The sequence below is a fragment of the Trachemys scripta genome, chromosome 3 (genome assembly GCF_013100865.1).
Source record: "Trachemys scripta elegans isolate TJP31775 chromosome 3, CAS_Tse_1.0, whole genome shotgun sequence".
NCBI classification, from domain to species: Eukaryota; Metazoa; Chordata; order Testudines; family Emydidae; genus Trachemys; species Trachemys scripta.
Genome location: NC_048300.1, coordinates 47,321,280 through 47,341,946, shown reverse-complemented (window position 1 = coordinate 47,341,946; position 20,667 = coordinate 47,321,280). Strand labels below are relative to the sequence as shown.

The 20,667-nt window shown below is 42.0% G+C and overlaps 1 protein-coding gene across 5 annotated transcripts in view; it reads left to right on the top strand.

Annotated features, from left to right (window-relative positions):
• The first annotated feature begins 3,155 nt into the window (after positions 1-3,155).
• Positions 3,156-20,667, top strand: part of EPRS1 (glutamyl-prolyl-tRNA synthetase 1) — a 68,957-nt gene continuing 51,445 nt past the window's right edge. For 2 of the 5 annotated variants that reach the window (XM_034764610.1, XM_034764611.1), the window contains exons 1-6: positions 3,157-3,312; positions 7,203-7,287; positions 13,631-13,730; positions 17,551-17,707; positions 18,523-18,662; positions 19,334-19,428. In XM_034764610.1, the coding sequence (XP_034620501.1) occupies positions 3,270-3,312; positions 7,203-7,287; positions 13,631-13,730; positions 17,551-17,707; positions 18,523-18,662; positions 19,334-19,428 (620 nt within the window). In that variant the 5' untranslated portion in view covers positions 3,157-3,269. Of the gene's footprint in view, positions 3,313-7,202; positions 7,288-13,630; positions 13,731-17,550; positions 17,708-18,522; positions 18,663-19,333; positions 19,429-20,667 lie in introns of all 5 variants that reach the window. The other 3 variants (XM_034764613.1, XM_034764612.1, XM_034764609.1) reach the window with 2 other exon arrangements.

The following is a 20,667-nucleotide window of genomic DNA, read 5'->3' as shown; positions in this document are numbered from 1 at the left end:
TATGAAGCAGTTGAACAGTTTTGGGCTGTTTATAGCAGGAAGGGCCAAACTGTGGCTCGTGAGCTGCATGCAGCTCTATTACAGTTAAAGTGTGAGCCCCCCACATATCCTCCTATTTTCTGCCTACCAGACTGGGACAGGGAGCTCAGGGCTTCTGCCCTGCAGCGGGGGGGGGGGCGGGGGGGGGACGACGACACACCTATCAGTTTCTGTCCTGCAGGGAGCAGGGGGGCTCTAAAGGTTTTGGCCTGGGGGGCAGGCATTAGGGCAGAACCCCCACAGTCCAGTAGGTGCTGCCCTGTGGGGCAGGTTGTGTGTCTTGCAGCTCTCAAACTTCTGAAGATTAGTGTATGCAGCTTGGAGGGTCAGTCAGTTTAGCCACTTCTGGTTTACAGAAATGAATAAATGGGGACATGGTGATAATAATACCCACCTCTTATATGGTGCTTTTCATCAGTAGATCTCAAAGTATTTTACAAAGGAGGGAAGTATCATTATCCTCATTTTATAGATAGGGAAAATGAGGCACAGAGAGGCCTACAAAATAAGAATTATATTATACACATCTGAAAGGAAAGTTGTTTACATAATGTAGGACTTACCTGTGGAACTCGTTGCCACAATATATTATTGAGAATAAGGGTGTCATAGAATTCAAAAAAGGATTACACACTTATGACTGAAATTATCCCCAATTATTGTGGATAGGATTTTATGCTTTAGGAATGAGCCAACTTCTAATTGACAAGGGGTAAGGAAGACACTTTCTCTAGTAGTAAGTTAGTCCCTAATTGTCTAATAAGGGTTTGTTTGTTTGTTTGATCTTCTTATGAAGTATCTGCCACTGGCCCCTGGCATATTGGTCTGATTTGGTATGGTAACTCATAAATTCGTTTATGCAATTGAGTGCAGTGAGCACCCATTTTATTTCCTATCACAAGTAGTTCTCTGAACTGAAGACGTCATGTTTAAAGTAGTAAAGATTGATTTTAATTAACATGTTCATAAACCTGAAAACATAGATTTGTCTGTATTTTATCCAGTGTCCACTACACCTGTAACAGGATCTTAAGGTAGAGGCGGAGGTTACTTCTGAAAGCCCCATTAGTTTATTAGCAGGCAGGCTGTTTTCTACCTGAGAGATCTCCATGCAATCTAAGAACAGCTTCTTACTGTTGTGCAATACCAGATATGCACAATAAACACAGTACTGGGGGACATAGTCACACAGGTTTCCTGATATATTTGCTGCTCCCAAATGAGTCCAGCCAAGAAAACCATATGTTTTATCTAAATATTCAGTAAGTAGGTAGCTTCCTATAAGAAATTAAATAAATCTTAACAGCTTCTGGCCCATTAAGGGTACATCTATATTAGAAGTCTCTAGACCAGAGGTTCTCAATTTTTCTTTTTAAGGACCACTTGAAAATTGCTGAGGGGTTCAGCGGACCACTTAATAATCTTTCCAAATGTTGTTTGTACAGTTAGCTAACTATTGTAAAGCGCTTTGAATAAAAGCGCTATATAAAAAAACCTTAATAATAAACTTTTTTTGGTCTACAAATAAAAGCACACAACTTATATTTTAATATCAGTAATCTTAGCTTTCTAATGTGATGGATGTGCCCTCTATCCCCCTCTGCAGCAGCCCCCAAGCTGGGGCTGGGAAGGAGGGGGGTCTCTCCCCCGCCACAGCAGCCACAGAGCTGAGGCTGGGAATGAGGGTCATCTCTCCCCAGCAGCTGCAGCCCTGGGGCTGGGGAGTCATCTCTTTCTCTGGCTGCCACAGCCCTGCACATCCCAAATTCCCCCCAACCCCTCTTCTCACCCCACTGCCCCCTAGTCCCCCCCCCCAGGGCCACCACCTCACCTTACAGGTGTATCTTCTCCACGGTCCAGGCATCTAATTAGTGGAGCCACACCAGTGCGGCTCCACTAATTAGGTGGGTTCCCCTTCATTTTCTCATGTGCGGCCGCCCAGGCATGCACCTTAGAGGGAACGATCTGCAGACCAACTGAATGGCGCTCGCAGATAACTGGTGGTCCACAGAAGTTTGAGAACTTCTGTCCCAGACATTTACTATAGCAACTGAAGCCTTTTTCCCCCTGCTGTAGTAAATCCACCTCCTTGAGAGAACAATTCTTCTATTGATCTAGCTGCTGTCTATCTTCTATGGTGTCCACAGTAGGGGTTAAGTTGACCTAATAACTACATTGCACAAGATGTGGAATTTTTCACAGTGCCAAGCAATATAGGTAGGTTAACCTATGTTTTAAGTGTTGCCTAAGGATTAGAGGGGAATGTAATGTAATGCTCTGGTAGTGGAGGCTGTTGGTCCCACACAAGTCTACGTACAGCACATGAGACACCATCTGCACTCGCTCACCCCTTCCTACAACCCCTGGTTGCCTGGGGGTTAGTGGGAGGCTCTTTATGGGCTTCAGCAGCAGCTGGAACAGGCTCAGTAGCAAGGGAAAATTTACTTTCATTTTTATATTTAAACCAATGGCAGCAGCTCAACCCCCCCAGTGAAGCAAACTCCTGCCTGGGGACGAGTCTCACACCGTTTCATAAAGCCCCAGCTCCTGGAGTCCCGTGTTGGCGATGCTCTCGCCTCCCACTGATCACACTGGGCTCCGCTTGCGGAGAAAGACTCAAAAACGCGTCCCCACCCCCCGAAAGGCTCCAGCCTTCCCCTTTCCCCGGCCCCGGTCAGCTCCAGGCCAGGTCACAGCTATGGCGAGAGGCCGAGAGGCCTCCCCTGGGCAGGGTCCCTGTACGCTGCGGCCTAGGCCCTGGCCTGCTCCCTGGGAACGTACGTTGCCATAGCAACGGCTCTCCGGCCCTGAAAAATCCAGGCGTAGGGATGGCAACCCTGGGCCTAGCGCCGCCTGGCAGACAATGGGGGGGGGGAGACCCCTCCCGCCTGCGCTGCTCCGCGTGGACACAGACACGAGGACAAACTTGGGCGAGCAGCGCCACCCACAGGGGCCTTGGAGGAGCGCAGAACCCCGCCCTCCCTGTGAACCAGTTTCCGCGGGGGACCTTATGGGTGTAACACCAACCAGAGGTGTGGGGGCCGACTGGCTGCCCGTTGCCGGAAGTGACGAAGGGAGGCGGTGCCCAGCCCCGTGGCAGCAGCCCCTGCCGGAATAGGCGGCCCTGGAAGGGGGCGGAGCCGTTTCAGCTTCGCTCAGCTTCGGCGTGTCCTGTCCCCCCCCTTCCTTTTCTGGCTGCCCGGGGAGCCGGTCGCGGTGGCAGCGCAGCGATGGCGCTGAGCCTGACGGTGAACGCGGAGGTTCCCCCGCTCGGTAAGCGCGGCCCGGCCTGGCCCTGACCCGGGACCCCCGGCCCGCTGCCCTCGGGGGCCGCACCCGGCCGGGTTGCTGCCATGTTGCATCATGCGGCGCTGGGCGCCGGCTCCTCCATTCATCCCCGCGGCCGTGCGGGGGCGCGGAGACAGACGGGCGTGGGGCAGGCAGCCTGACCCCTTGGGGTCTGCGGAGCTAGGCGGTTCCTGGGCCCCGTGGGGCTCAGCCCCTCCCCCCAGCCTGATTCATTCTGCCCGGGCTGAGCCCCTGTGCCTGGCTCCCCCCGCACTCGCGGGGCCGGACTGCCCTGGGGGCTGGGGGGAGCGGGGTAAAAGGGAAGTGCCGGGGGTGGGGGCTGTTGATGTCTCTTTGGCACGCAGGATCCTTCGGCCAAAGCTGTCCGCAGGGCGACCCCCCCACACACCCCTTCCAGCGGCTCAGGTCTGCCCTGTTCGGGGCACGGCGCTGAAGAGGTTTGTGCTCTGACACTGGGGGCTCAGCTCCGTAAGTGGGTCTTGTCACCGGCCTGCGGAGAAAGTGACTTAAATACTACCAGCTTTCTGAAACGACACGTCATCTGCATGGCTTGCCGTGGGTAACCTTGTAGTAATGGAAAGCTGGATGTAGTAAACAATGACCTGAGAAAATAAACCGGGAGCAAATTATAGATTGAATTATGGTCTTGTTCAAATATGGCATTTTATTGATAATGGAGAACGACAGACTAAATGCGCGGACAACCAGAATGAGCTAGGCAGATGCTCCCCCACTTTCACTAATGTATTTCATCCCTGACTGGCAACAACCTGGCTATTGCAGTGGCTTCTCTCCAATCGACTGCTGGCTCTGTGGCTGTTTTTAATATTTAATGGAGATGTTGATGCATTTAGTGACTTACTTAGAGGTTCTATTTATAATTGGGGTTCTTAAGTTACTTCACAGGTTGTAGACCAAATTTTTGAAGTGACCTCAATCCAGCTTTTGATTTATTTGCTAATTGTTTCATGCACAGATGCCTTTTTCTGTATACAGATAATTGTATGTGCAAAAGTAGAGACTGCGTTTGCAAAATTCATTGCATGTCTAATTGCTTCTTGTATACAGTGGTGGTGTAGTTGTGTTGGTCCCAGGGTATTAGAGCGACAAGGTGAGTGAGGTAATACCTTTTATTGGATCAAATTCTGTTGGTGAGAGAGATGAGCTTTGGAACTTACAGAGAGCTCTTCAGGTTCGGTTGATGTACTCAGCAGTCCATTCCATCTTGTATTCGGCGGTGACACTGAGGACATTTCCCAGACCTGAAGAAGAGTCCTGTATAAGCTTGAAAGGTTGTCTTTCTTGCCAACAGAAGTTGGTCCAGTAAAAGATCTTATCTCATCCACTTTCTCTCTTTAGTGGCTGTTCACTTCAAGATCTAGTTCAACATTGCATGGCACATTCTCTTTGCTCTCTTTCCTGCTTCAGTTACTCATCTAGCCAAGGCTTCTCTTTGTCCCTATACTCTGTCTTACCATTGTGGGTGCAAAAACCTTCTCTGTAACTGCTGCTATCTGGAAACAACCTTTCACCCTTCTGCCACACTGATTCTCCATCTCATTGCAAATCACTGCTGAAGATACACGTTCTTGCCTTGCCTCTGTGCCTTAATTTTTCTTTATGCTTTTGTAAATTGCATTGTTCAACTCTAGAAAGCATTTTGGGATGCAGTTTGTATGAGATGATTTAAAATATATGTGGCTGTATATTTAAACAAATCCTGCCAAATAAAATTTAAAGTTTAGAAACGTTCACTCTACTAAGCATTTTCTAATAACGTCTGATAAGAGAGGCAATGTGGTCTAGGAGATAGAGTACTTGCACAGGAGAGCTGAGTTCTATTCCTGGTTCTGCCTCAGGCCTGCTGGGTGACCTTTGGCATGTCGCATCACCTTTCTGTGCTTCAGTTTCCACATATGCAAACTGGGGATAATGATATGATCTACTTTGTAAAGCACATTGGGATGTGCTGATGAAAAGTGCTCTAAAACACTTTTTCAGCATGTGGTCCATGGACCCCTGGGGGTCGGCAGACATGTCTAAGATTTCCAAAGGGGTCTGCACTGCCATTTGAAAATTTTTAGGGGTTCCCAAATATAAAAAAGTTGAAAACCACTGCTATGAAGAGTTAGGTGGTGTTATTATTATTGTTATGGAAGACCATACAAAATTGTAATTAGTTGAGGACTTATTTTGTATTTGACAGCTGCTACTGAGTTAGAGTATGGACTTTAGATTAAAGGATTCTTAGGCCTGGTGTACATTAGGAAATTAGATCAGTGTAACTATGTCACTCAGGGGTGTGAAAAATCCATATCCCAGAGCGATGCCGTTAAATTGACCTAACCCCTTGTGTGGACAGCGCTAGGTATTGCCTTTTAGGGAAGTGGATTATCTATGCTGACAGGAGAACCCCTCCCATTGGTATAGGTATTGTGTATGCTGAAGTGCTACAGCGCTGCTGCAGTATTTTAAGTATAGACGAGCCCTTATGGATAACATTGAAACACAGTGAACATTACAAATGTAACATTTTTATTTAAGGAAAAATAATTTTCTAAAAAAATCAAACACTTTTTTATCCTAACTTTTTCCTTGTTCATATTAATAATAGTTCTTATGAAGTAGGGAAAAAAAGTACTAACTACGAATGTAATTTATGTTAATTATACAGTTCAGCTCCTATGTAGTTCTTTTCATCTTCAAAGCATTGTGCAAACATTAATTAATTCTTGCCTCTTTCACAAAGATACTGCAAGTAATATTACCCCATTTTTACAGATGGAGAACTGAGATGAGGGCCAGTAAGTGTCAAGCTTAATGCCAGAGAGGGAGTCTGACAACTGGGATCAGAGTTTGGGAGTTCCTTGCTCCTAGTGCTCTGTTGAGGCTAATTTATTAATACAACCCTTTGTAACTTAAAATACAGACAAAGTGGAGTGCATAACGAAGAGCTGTAATGGGCTTTACAGTGTAAGGCTCTGATCCTATAATTGGATCTGCGCAGGCTGCCCCTTGTGCATGTGTGGAGGCCTGTTGACTTCACACAAGGGTATCTTGGTCAGAGAGGAGAGGCCAAGGCCCTCGTCGCCAGACTGTCAGAGCCCATGTACATTGTCAGTACATTGTGTGGATGCTTTCTGTACTCCTATGGATAAAAATATGATTTCAGTCTTTAGGGTGGTTAATCTTTTCACAAGCATTAAATCTACTTTAAAAAAAAATGAACCTGATCTTTTGTCTCTCTTCTTTCCGTATGCCCCCAATGGTAGGAGCTGAGGTGCACAGTATTGACAGACTTAAAATGTTGATGTGGCACAGCCTTACTGTGTGAAGGCAGTTGTCCAAAATGTTTTTTCTCCAGAATGTAGTCTCTTTAGTGGCATTTGGGTCATGACTATTTTTAAGTGATGTGTTTAGATGCTAATGATGCTTTAGGCCTCTTACGAAGAGCATGTGGCAGGCCTGTGCTGAGGAGTAGATGACAGCAATATTCATCTCAAACAATTTGAGCGAGTCTCTTCTCTAGCTTGGTGTGGGATGGGATGAGTTTTCACAGTATCCTTGGGAAGCAAAATAACATCAAAACCACCCAGTTCTGAGTTCGCTGCAGATTACTGTGCACCAGCTTTTATCTCTTCCTCCTAGACCATAAGGACTGCCAGGAAAAAGCTGCCTGTTTATAGACTAAAACATTGATTCCTTCCCTTGGCCCCTGTGCCTTTCAGTCTGAAGGCACCAGTTAAGACACATGGGGGGGGGGGGGGGGGAATAAAAAAAATGTAATTGTAACATATGAAATAGTCTTTACTTAGGAGAAAGATCAGCCATATTTTATCTTTTCTTCTTTTTAGGAGCTTTGCTAACTGTAGAGCATGTGAAAAATGATGTCAAAATTTCGGTTGAAGAAGGCAAAGAGACCATCCTCCGTGTATCTGAGTGAGTGACTTTGCATCTCTGCTATCAGCATTGGGTCAGCGTTTTTTAAAATCGATGTAATGATGACAGTAATCTTTTGCAGGGAGAGAAAAAGAGCAGTACTGAAATTATCATTGCACTATATATTTTTTGCAAACAGTTGCAATTTTTACATTTTTTAATAGTTTTCGTCTTCTAATGGAAAGATTAGAGAGTGGGAAAACATTTAAAGAAAGGTTGAGAGACCTCTGCTGCTTATGATGTACACATACTTTAACTAATATTTAGTCTATGTACTCTAGCTCCTAATATGGTGCCTATCACTGTATTATCTAAAGCATTTACCTCGTCCATGTGCTGTGGATTCTCATAGTGGTAGCCATCTTGTGATAAACAAGTGTCTATATAAATGTATATACAGCACAAGCATGTGTGTATGTGCATGTGATGGTGTGTAAAGGATTTTATTGGTATTAGTTTGGGTTGACTGCATCACGCGTGAGAAGGGAAGCCACAGTGTCATCCCAAAAAAGTGCTGATTAACTCTATAGCATGTCATCCCATATTTTGTTTATGCCACATCTTCTAGAAAGAAGCTATATTAAAAAATGTCTTTTTATTGACACTGATTTTTGCATCCTTCCCCTTCTAAACCATATGCTATTTTTGTTTTCTTGGAGTAACAGGAAAAAATAATACCAGTAGGTTCTAAATATTTTTGAAACTGGTTTCCTTTAAATTGTAAAGTTAAGGATTTTAAGAATTAATACCTCATGACTCCCCAAGGATAGAAACACAGGGCTACATGTCCTGCTGACACAACTCCATTGACTTAAGTCGAGCTGCACCATCTTGTCTGTGTACATCACCAACATCATAGACAATTGTACCTGTAGAAATCTGGGACATGCAGGTCTCCTGTGGGACAAGTATGCTTCTGGTTTTAAAAGTTAACACAATATTGGACTTTAAAACTGTCGCTAGTCCATTACTTACTATGCTGAGATTAAATTTTCAGTCCCTATTTTTATCCAATCATATTAGTGCAGCTGTGACAAACTGCTGACAGACTGGAAGTTTGAGGTGCTTCAGTGAAGACTCTAGACCAGAGTGCATCTGAGATCTAAGGTGCAACATAAATGCAGGTTATCTGATGGTTGGAGAAATATGCCACACGTAGGCATGAAATTATGGACGCACTAGAGTGGCACCATAGTTAAGTTTGTATCAGGCTTTTTCCCTTAAAGGATCTTTACAAAGGGGCTGTTCATCAATACTAACCTCTGCTAAGAACAACTGAGACAAACAGATGAGTGATAAAGCCTTCAGTTACAGTGATCGCATAGTGCATGTTCTATAGGATGGTCTTGTGGTTAAAGAACTGGTCTTGGACCCGAGAAGAGAGCGATCTTTCTGTACCTCTGGCTTCCTGTGTCACGCTGAACAAGTAATTTAAACCTAAGGCTTTAGAGGTGGCCACTAATTAAGCTTTTCAGTTTGCTGTATTTATCTTCTAAAAATCAACTATAAACTAAAATTATAAATAATTACACAATACACAGTAATTCTCATTTTAACTATTCCACCGTAACGCATGATGAAATTGTGTGGCAATTCTTTTCAGTTCTTTGCTATGCATTTTTGAACTCCTTGATGCACACTTAATTATTCAGAGGCTGATCTTTTCAACCATATACGATATTTTCCCCCTCTTACTTTTTTCTTATTTTTCTCATTTGTATATAATTACAAAATACATGCAGAGAGTCAAGTGAATGTATTTATCTGTCCTTCAGAATTACTCTCCTAATAACAATGTTATTGGGGAAGGATAAGGTGTGTATTTTGTACAACTTTAAAAAAATATTTCTTTTGTCCTAAGCATTTGTATGCATGGATGTTCTCCTTAAGCAACCATAACTAGCTATTAACTAACTTTTTGATTTCTGGATTATGTATTTACACACACAATACATCACATGTGGGAATAATAAACCTGAAATTGCCTAAATTTTTTTCTGCACCCATGTAGTAACCTTCTTTATTTCTGATTTTATGTAAAAAATTAAAGTAACTTTATATTCCTCTCTCCCCACCCAGCAAGGCCCTGCATTGCAGGAGGCCTCACTTCAGTGGTGAAGGATTGGCTAGAGTGTGAAGCAAGGTGCTCTTCCTTTTCCCCCTCTGCACTCCTGACACAGATCAGGACTCAAACACTGATTTCTTCCTCCACCCGCCCCCAGGAGAGATGGGGTGTTGCACAAATACATTTTAAATTTGTACAAGCAAACAGGTTATAGTTAAGCTTGGAAGGACTAGATTTTTATCAGTAAAGGTTGATTTCACTGTTCGCACACCCAATGAAAAAATATTTCCATAAATAATCAAAATGTGCAGATAGGCAAAGTAAGAAAAATGCTGCTTGAGAACTTCAGTTTGATTTAAGGATATTTACTTTGTATATTTAGACGTGATGTTGACCATTTGTGTTTTAATGAGTATAAAGTGTTTGCTTTTAGAATCTGTGTCTATTAAATAACTATTATCTGACTCTACCCCCCCTAAGTTCCTGCAATTGTGAAAATTTAAATCAACAAAAACAGAAAAATTGCTAAAAACCCATTCATAACTGTGAATATTTAAATTGATTTGAATTTTTTTTAAAACTCTAAACATCGATATTTTTAAAAATTATGCAAAAATATGTTCTGCCAAGCCTTCTAATGGTTGCTATTTCCTATTATTCTTGCTTGAGGAATCATTTCATCTGTCAAGATTGCATTAACCTTCATCTCTGTTCATCTGTACGGAGTCATCTTTACAATTTATTTCCTGTAATGGGTCTCTCTTAAAATGGTAAATGTAGTCTGAGAAGCATCAGCTAAACTGGTTTTTGGACTAATGCTCTTGGTAAATGGATTCCATTACATTGACGAGCAGGGACTACTTTTTCTTGGCACAACTTGAGGGACATCTCAGACTTAGATTTTCAGGAAATCATTGGTACTAGCAACTTCCTTCCTTCAAGAACAGGTTGCATTTTAAGCTTGCTTTTTCTTAAGAGGAATGTTTTGAAGTGCAGTTAAAATCTGGTTATAACTAATTTTTCAACCAATAAGCTGAACAGTATCAAGTAACTTAGGATGTAAAATAGTGTTTTGATGGGTAAGGTTACCAGCTGGATTCAGTTTGAAAATAAGATATTTATTTTATTAAACCTTGATAACTTTGCGTAGTGTTTTAAGATCCCAGATTCTTCTCATAGGTAGCAAAATGTAGTCAGTCTAGCATGTGAATTTCTGTTTGGTGATATTCTTTGAGTGAGAGAGACTGATATTTGTTGTATTCCCTCTGCACAGAATGCTTTTTGCAACTTTTTGCACAAATGATGTGTAATTGTTTATAACATTGCCACAAATCCTTGCCCCCCGCTTGCCCTCAAGGATTTTTGGCTTTGCTGCTGTGTCAGTTCATGTCATTTTCCATAGAATTCCTTCCCATTGCTTTTGCTAATAGCATCAGCATGGACATGGTCTTCTGTATGCTATTGATGGGCTGGCACTTCCAGAACTACCTGTCAACCAATTGGAAAGAACAATCTAAATTCATGGTTTCTTTCTCCAAAGGAAGAGAAATTGAAGAGGTCTGGTTCTAAAAGTATTAATTGTTTTCTAAAACAATAACAAAAATTTGTTGTTAATTGAAAATGTTGCAACCACGGTCAGGACATGTCGGGATTCTTTCCCCATATCTGTTCAGAATTCTGTTCACTAGTCTTACTAATCAAAATAGACTGTTAATACAGACTGTTGCAAAGCAGCAGAAAACATTTTTACTGCTTTTATTTCAGGCAGACTTGCTGTTGGAGAAAGCATATGTACTTGTCAATCTCAGTCAAAAAGTTCTGTTTAAGAAACTGACCCCAGTATGATATAGCAACAGGATTTATTGTACATTTGTAGATGCTATAATTTGCTTTTGATCATGCACAAATTGATCTTCCATATCCTGGCGTCTAGAAGTTTTGGAGGGAAGAGTTACCAAACCTTGAAATCAGATATTTCATTGTCAGTTTTAATATTATAAATCTCATGAGACTGAACAGTGGAGTAACCTGTTTTAAAGTCTGGTTACCATGGCTAATAAATCAAGATCTCCAGATCAGATATCAGGATTTGAATCTTCAGTTCTGATATGTGGGTGACTGTTATAGGGTTTAATCAATCTGACCGCTGTTATATTTTTCATATAAATTATTTAAATAGCCTGGGTCCAGTCTACAGTTTAGACAGGAAGATGTAAAATTACAGTACCCTTAAGCAGAATCCAAAATATCAAATCAGCAATACTTTGCATGTCTTCTACAAGCCACTCTCATAGCAGGATGTATAAAGTTACTTCTCTGAGATCGATCTCTGTTTGCAAGTACATATAGAAATATAAAGAAGTCTGAGACACTTACAGTGTGCCTCTTTTCCTCTGTTGGTATTTGTCTCTGTGGCTTCAATCATATATTCTTTGGGCACTCAAAGCTGTCACTGAAATGAGTGGGAGTTTGGAGTGTGCAAGGAATGAAGGTCAAGCTCACTAAGGCTTGGTCTACACTACAAAGTCAGGTTGACATAAAGCTGCTTACATTGACTTAATTATGTCAGTGTCTACACTACAGCCTTGCTCCCGCCGATGTAAGTGCCATACCATGTGGACATAATGTGCTTAGGTTGATGTAGTTAGGGGGACGCAGTGTCAGTGTAGACATTGTGAGTTACTTATGTGGACTGTTGGCTGTCATTCTTGTCAATTTTGTGGCTCCATGCTGGAGCCATGAAATTGATAAGAAAGCCAGGCTCGCAGCTTGGGCTGTCACCCTGGGGCAGGTGGAGGGCTCCAGCTAGAGCCCGTCTGCCCTCTGGGCCCCCCCCGCTCCAAACCAAGGAAGCATCTGGGCAATAATCCAACATATATTTTTAAAAAGTCTTCATCTATACCAAACATTACTGAGTCAGCAGTGTGCACACAGTAGATAATTAAAGCACTGATAACCAGTAAAATAAAACATTAAAGTTTTGTCCTGTATCATTTAATACATATTTAGGAAAAAATGATAGCTTTGATAATGAATATGACTAATTTACAAGATTGTGGAAATCAGGATTGTGGACTATAGGAAAAGACTGATAATTGTTATGCTTCTTAGGGGAGAATAATAACTTCCAGAGCTGCTCTGTGAATATTAATGAAAATGTTCTTTTCAGTTAAAATCAAAATCCGTTAGTTTTGAAGCAAGAAGCCCTAAAAACCAGACAATGGGCAATGTCCAATGATTGTAAGTGGAGAGGATAAACCATTGAAACAAATGTGCTCCCTGTACTGGAGTTTAACAATAGTCCCATCAGTAGAAGGAGAGAGGAGTCATCTATGCTGGGATCTCAAACGAGCTAGCGCCAACTGTGTTTAAAGGCAGCCACAAACCTGCTGCGTGATCTTGGGCAATTCACATAATCATTCTGTGCCTCTTTGCTATTTAGATTGTAATTGTGGGAAGGACTTTCTCGACCCATGTGTACACAGTGCCTGGTGCTATGGTGCCGTAATTCAGTTAGGATCTCTAGGCGCTATTGTAATAGAAATAAAAAATAAATAAACCCTAGCTTGTACAATTCTACTCGCAGTATGGACAGCATGTAACAAGTGTAGGAGTGGCAAAATTCTGTCGGAATTTGATGTAAGCTGATGGGAAAACTGAGTAGAAACAAAAATACAGTCATAGGCAGTAAAGTATGTTCAGCAAGAGTGAATCTTTATAAATGTAGCCATGTAACAGAAGCAAAATGAGTAATAGACAAGCCTGGGCAGGGACCGCTGCAAACCTCCAGACGCTCTTCTTTTGTCTCTCCAGCAGCCCTTTTTAAAGTCCTCTTTGCACAGGTGTCCAAGGAAGGGACTTGGGAAAGCAAAACTTGATTAACTCCTTAGGTGCTTGAGACTAGGAGTACCTCTGCACTCTGATTTGGGGGTGGGGGGACAGCTGGGAAGAATGTTGCCTAGTATTTCATTGTGAGTTGAAGTAAATTATTTTTTCTCCCTTTCTCTCCTGCCACTGCCCTCTCCTCTGGCCCCCCCTCCCAATAAAATGTTTGATCCATGTTAATGGTTTCCTTAATGGTTTATAGTGTGACCAGCTGGAAGGGGAGGATGACACATGTCCCATTGATAGGCGTCTTATTGTTCTGGTAGCTTTATGCCCACTGCTTCACCTAGAAATGTGTTGCAGTTCATGTAGACTCTTTAGAACTATTTATGTGTAATGACACTCAAACTGCTAGTAATAAGTTACTTCATCTTGAATTTTCTGTTTTTATAGCCATGCTGTGTTCACTGATGTGAATTCCATAGTTCGCTATCTGGCTAGAGTTGCTACTTCCGCAGGGCTATATGGTTCTAATCTTCTGGAACACACTGAGGTGAGAAACAGCCATTCATACTTGATTTTTTTCATGCGGTTGCATTTTTGCTTATTTGGGGATTTACCTACGTAACCCTTGAATGATGCAGCATTTTTCTGTATGAGGGTCCAACTACTTGGGCTGCTGAAGCTATGTTTTTGTGAAACTGCCTCCGACTACACACATCCATGGATCTAAACATGGGAGAATTATTCACAATGGCTGGTGTCTGACAGGGTGTACATTTCTTTCTTTCCATCTTTTCAGTTTTGATACTATCACTTCCTCTGTGTACCATTTGTTTTTCTAACACAGCTGTTGCTTGTGGCCTCCATCAGAACTGCTGGGTGAATTATGCACAAATAAAATATGCTCCTGTGTGGAAATCTCACAAATTCTTACCCCAACCAACCACTACATTGTTTCTTTTTTGCCTCATGGAGCTCTAGGCTAAAAATTGCTTAGATTCCCAGTCTCCACATTGTATATAGAGATATACCTATCTCATAGAACTGGACCGGATCTTGAAAGGTCACTGAGTCCAGTCCCCTGCCTTCACTAGCAGGATCAAGTACTGTCCCTGACATTTTTTTTCTTTTTGCCTCAGATCCCTAAATGCCCTCCCCCCTTCTATCCCTCCCCCAGGCAGGCTGCATTCTGGTCTGGGACTCTGGGTGGACATTTGCCAAGTTGTCAGGATTCCCTCCCCTGGAGTCCTAAATTTTCCAGAATTTCTTCAAAATTAAACCTAGAGATGAATCTAAAGTTTCCATAACCCAAAGAGATCCTTCTTAGTTATCTTTGTTCATTTATATGAACAAAATGAAGTTATTACAGTTATCAGAACTTGGTATGATGTGGAATTGAGGAGGAATTTTTCCTGGCTTCAGCCCAGAAGAGCCATATGTTGAATTTTAAACGAGGTGCCTGAGATTGATAGTGGTAACAGAATCATTTTGACTGAGTTAGTGTAGGGTTATTAGGGGTTTGACCCACACCTACCCAACAATTTTCTTTTAAGGCATTGGAGATCAGTCTTCAACCCTGGCAATTGTCCACTTTTTCATGTAAGAGAAAAGTGCTGCTTCATTATGTTGCTTATGAATTTTTAATCGTTTATGTTTTTTTGTGGTTAAATAAATTAACTTCCTAACCCAAATTAGAACTTGAACTGTGAACATGTACAAGACTTAAGTGTTCAAAAACACATTTGCAAGGTCAGTAACTTTGATACAATACATTTAATTCCCACCTATTGGTTTTTTCAAAAATAAAATTGGGCTTTGAGAAATGTTAAGACAGCTGCATTTGTGGTGGGAATATTTTAGAACGTAACTGTAAATGAGAGACTTGAATTTTATAGTCCTGTGACATCTGTGCCTGCCACGTCAGCTTGGCTGTTGGAAGAATTCCTACTGCAGTGTACATATGGAATGGATTTAGAAGGATTTTAAGAGATACTTTGCAACTGAGGTATCAAGTTTGTATGCTAGAGCCAGATCCTCAGCTGGTGTAAATGAGCATGGCTGCTTGATTATATATTTTAAAATTTGGACATCTTTATCTCCTTCTTGGAGTAAACTTTTTGTGGGGGTGGGAGAGGAGGAGGAGGTTGGGAATACAGTGGAAAAACTGGTGTGTGTTGTTTTTTTAAAAGTGAAAGACAGGGGATGGTGCGTAATGTCACTAATATACAGCCAGGAAGAATGAATGGAATCAAATGGAACAGGAATACTGTCCCTTAACATTAAGGAATAATTCTAGATTGGGATGGACAAACTTTTTGGCCCGAGGGCCACATCGGGGAATAGAAATTATATGGTGGGCCATGAATGCTCACAAAATTGGGGTTGGAGTGTGGGCTCCGGGGTGGGGCTGGGGATGAGGAGTTTGGGGTGTATGAAGGTGCTCTGGGCTGGAACCAAGGCTTCGGAGAGTGGGAGGGGGATCAGGGCTGGGGCAGGGGTGCGGGAAGGGGTGCAGGTTCCATCTGGGAGTATGGGCTCTGGGGTGGGGCTGGGGATGAGAGATTTGGGGTGCAGGAGGATGCTCCCGGCTAAGATCGAGGGGTTTAGCGAGTGGGAGGGGGATCAGGACTGGGGCAGGGGGTTGGGGGGGTGGGGAGAGGCTCAGGGGGTGCAGGCTCCGAGCAGCACTTACCTCAAGCGGCTCTTAGAAGCAGTGGCATGTCCTTTCTCCGGCTCCTACGCAGAGGCGTGGCCAGTCGGCTCTGCACACTGCCCCGTCCGCAGGCACCACCCCTGCAGCTCCCACTGGAGTGCATAGGAGCCAGAGAGGGGCCAAGCTGCATGGTGCGGCCCCCAGGCCAGCTTAAAATGGCTCAGCCCACGGGCTGTGGTTTGCCCACCCCTGCTCTTAGATTCACGACAGTACATGGAAAATTTGAATTCTCTTTATTAATCTTTAAGTATCAGCAGTCTTTGAAGAAGATCGTGGCTTTTTTTGTAATATGTAATCTAAAAGCATAATCAAAAGCATGAAAGTCATTTCATGTTTTAGACCAAGGCAAAATCTCAGACTGCCGGACATCAGTGGCCAGACTGACACAAGTGCAATGGATAGAATCTGAAGTAACTCCATAGTAGTCAATGGAGTTACACCAGTCTAAATGTTGTTGGTATTCCTGGGGGAATTCTGTTCAAAAAATTAAAAATTCTGCACACATTTTAAAATTCTGCATATTTTATTTGCCAAGGTACCAGAATATAATCACACCAGTTTCAATTATTTTGATAGGTATTTTGAAATAAATTATCAACAAGTATGTCTGTAACAATACAGACAACAAAAAAGATTTAGGAAATGTTTTTTGACAAATAGATTCCTTACTAGGCATATTAATACAGAACTTTGAGTAATAATTCATTTAAACTACAATACAGAAATATTTCTCGCACCCCTCAGAAGCAGTACAAAGGCTTGGGGAGAAGTCAGGGGTAACGGAGGAGCTGATGGAGAGGGAAGTAATTGCTGGGAAGGAGTGTGAGAGTGAACCCAGAGGTTGGGGTGTGTGTGTGTGTGTGCATGTATGTGGGAGAAGTATGGAATAGGTATTTTGGGGAGGGGAGATTGTTAGGGAGTTGAGGAGCCTCCCCCCTGCAGACCCTGGCTGACCACTAGCCTCCCAGTCACTCAACCATCCGTTCTACCCCGTCCCCATGTGGCCCTACACCTCCACTCAGCCACCCATCTCCATGTGGCCCTGAACCCCCACTCCTATTCAGCCTCTACTCCAGTCTATTCCCCCACTAGCCCTTCTGAACCCTAGTCTGCCCCCCCCCCCCCAGCAGCCTTCTGTGCCTTCCTCTCTGTCCCCCTCCCCCATATCCCATGCCTCCTCACCTAGCCCTGCAGGTAGGGCACTGTGAGGAACACAGCCTCTGCTCTCTCCCTGTTGGCTGCTGACTGCTACGGCCAGTGAGCCTGCTGCCTCTGTTCTGGTGCCACAGCATCCTTGCTGGGTAGAAGCTGTAACTGTAGAGCCTTTCTGGCAAATGTATTTTCTGCAAAGGAAAAAAAAATCTGCAGGACACGTGAATTCTGCGCATGCACAGTGGCACAGAATTCCCCCAGGAGTATATTATGCAGTCCTGCCTTTAGTGCAGGAGACTGGACTAGATGACCTCTTGAGGTCCCTTCCAGTCCTACACTTCTGTGATTCTATGATTTTATATTCAGAGCCATGTATTTAATACTACTGCCCACTTTCCGTGAATGATAGACTTGGATGTGGTTTTTTGACCAGCAAGAATTTCTATAACTTTAAAGGATTTTTTGTGTTAAATATGATGTTGACTTCTTTGCTCCTTAACATTAGATTGACCATTGGCTGGAATTCAGCGCGACAAAGTTATCTACCGCTGCCCAGTTTGGTTCAGCACTCCTTGAGCTTAATCACTGTTTGTCTCTGAGGACCTACTTGGTTGGAAACTCCCTGAGTCTGGCAGATTTGTGTGTCTGGGCTGTACTAAAAGGTATTAATTATACAGTTGTTTTCACAGGTTTGCAAATGTGATACAATGCTAAAATCTGTTTCCTTTTAGTCTCCAGTTTCTGCAACTATTTTTAATAAGGAGAATTTTGTAGGAGTAAGATCTGGTAATCATGAGGGTTTTACGTGTCTTGATAACTTAACTGATATTTAAGAAATTTAATTATAAATCACACCATAAATTTGAGTGTCTTTGGTCTTTTTCTACTAAAATATCAGTTTTTCATGGGGGGGGGGTTCTTCTCAGATATGAAAATATACTCTAGGCTAAAATTTTGCATCTGACTCTAACCAGGGTGTAAATTATCCCTCAAATCTCATACAAAAATGTTTAATTAGACTGCGTTATTATTAGAGGGAGCAATCTAATTTTGCTCGGTTTTGTGCTTTCATTGCGTAAGTTCGACATCCAGTTGGCGAATGGATGCTGCTGTGTTTTTTGACCATCTAACTTTTTTTTTAACTATTGTATTCATGGGGGAGGCATGGCCATATCACCAATAGCTTTAGTCACTCTAAAATTATCTCTAATGTGGATGTGGGTGGAATACAAAGAGGTTCACATATTTTTTTCCTTTGGAGACATTAGGAAAGATTGCAGAGTCTTCTAAAGTAAATGCTTTGTTTTTAGCCAGGTTATCTATGGTAAAGACATTTTTTCACAACTGGTTGAGATGTGAAAATGGTGCAGCCCATTTTTAATCCACATTGTCATTTTTTTAAAATGAATGTTACTAGAAGTCCAGCTATTCTAGTTATAAGTTTACAATTTTAAAATCAAAATTTGTTTCCCAACAGGCAGTAGTGCATGGCAAGAACAGCTGCAGCAAAACAAGGCTCCAGTCCATACAAAGCGCTGGTATGGCTTTCTTGAGGCACAGTGTGCCTTTCAATTAGTGGGTACCAAGTGGGCTGCAACTGCATCAAAGACCAAAGTGGTAAGCTTTATTCTAATTATACAGTGAAGGTGGCTGTTCTGTTTGTGAACTATAGTAAAAGTTTGTATCTTCTTCTGATAGCTCACTTTAGAAGTTATGCTAAAGGGAATTAGTTATACTGTAATCCAAAGGCTTTAAAAAATCCTTATAAGACAGTTACTTTAGTAATTTCATCCCCAAATGTGCAGGGATATTGATAGGGTGGATCAGCTCTGGAAAAGCGACAGTGTAAAAAGGGCATCTGTTACTCAGATACTCCATATTTGTATTCAGAGTTCAGTCTGCTTGCTTTAGTAACAAGTGTTTTTACAATTTTTGTTTGTACTGCAAAGCTATCTGTGGTAGAATGAGATGAACAGAGTTGTTAACCAAGTTCCATTTGAAGGCAGTGGGAGTCCACAGATAACTGAGCACGAAACTTGGCTTTCGGAAATTCTTTCTTGTAGTGAGGAACAGAAACCAAAAACCCATCTGGACTTTCTAATCCCAGATCAAGCTTGCAGATCTCACCTTCTAACTTTGAAACTGAGCAATTATGATATGAAAGTCATCTGAGCCAGGGACCCCAGGTTGCCATTTTTCAGTCTACTTTCAGAGAAGAAACCTGCTTTAAGTGTTTGTATCATACAGCTTGTGTAAGATATTTAATGAGGTCATTGTTAATTTTTAAGGCAACAGAAAAGAAACAAGATGTTGGGAAATTTGTGGAACTCCCAGGTGCAGAGATGGGGAAAGTCATTGTTCGGTTTCCTCCTGAAGCCAGTGGGTAAGATGACCTGTTTTAACCCACATTCCTTTAAAAAAAACTGTAAGACAGGAGAGGGATTGTGTTTTATCTTGGAAATAGTTACCGGATTAGTGTGTTTTAACAGCTGAATTCAAGGGCCTCTCCTGCCCTGATGATGGTCATGTGTTTAGTCAAGGATGAACAGTGTCTTAGAGGTGACTTTCAAAGTCATTTACAGATGTTTTCTAAAATGTTTTCACTAGCAAAGGTTTACACTTACCAAAGCTGTCCTTTACTTAGAACCTCACCCCATAAATAACAGTAAAAAGAGCACTAAAAGTATCATCACCAACTCCATAAAATGTTGTTTTCCAGTTACTTTCAATGTCCCATTTCCTCTTAGATGGATTTGATAAAGTTTAAAATTGCTGTTTAAGGCATTTTTTCTGTAGGCTCGTTAGCCAGCATCTTATGACTTGTTTCAGACTTTGAAGTACTGTTTCTCATTCTGATAATCAGATATAAATCATGCTATTTGAGTACTACTAATATATTGTATATGCATGTAATTTTACAAATGGTGTGGATGAGAGAACCATACAAGAAAATAGTTTGGTTTTTGGAATCTATAGGGTATTCTGAGGGGGAGAATCCCCACTGCCATGTGTAAACTTCTGGAAAAATGAAATAATTTGTAGAAGTAACAGTTCATACACTTTTGTGGATTTGGATTTATCCAAGTTCTTGGGTACCTCTGCTACCGTATGATGGAATTCACTAACCCATCTGAATTCCCCAGTGTTCTGACAGTTACTCAGTGCAAGTGTTTCAGGATGTTGTGAACTCTTTAAAATGCCAATAATTTTAAAAAGATTAGCTTTTTATTACCCTGGTCTACAATTTTTGAGAAGTCTGCTTCAGAGATAAAATTTGCTATTTATTATGTATATTGATGTGCTGAATTCAAATATGACAATTAAAACAAATGATTGGCTACTGTTTCTAAGATATTTAAAGTTTTTACATTTTATGTCTATGTATATTGTGTAGATAGTAGAGTTTTAATCATAAATTGTAAACCTAGGTCTTTTCATGTGTTTATGGTTGCTTTACATGATGATATTTCACCTGTCCTGTTTATGTAACACTTTAAAAATCAGCAAAAGGGTATATAAATCAAATTTATTATGAAACAAAAGGCAAAAAACTATTCTGTACATAGTTTAGTCCTATTCAGTATCTACTCGGTGCTTCTTGGCTTGTCTCTTGTATTCATTA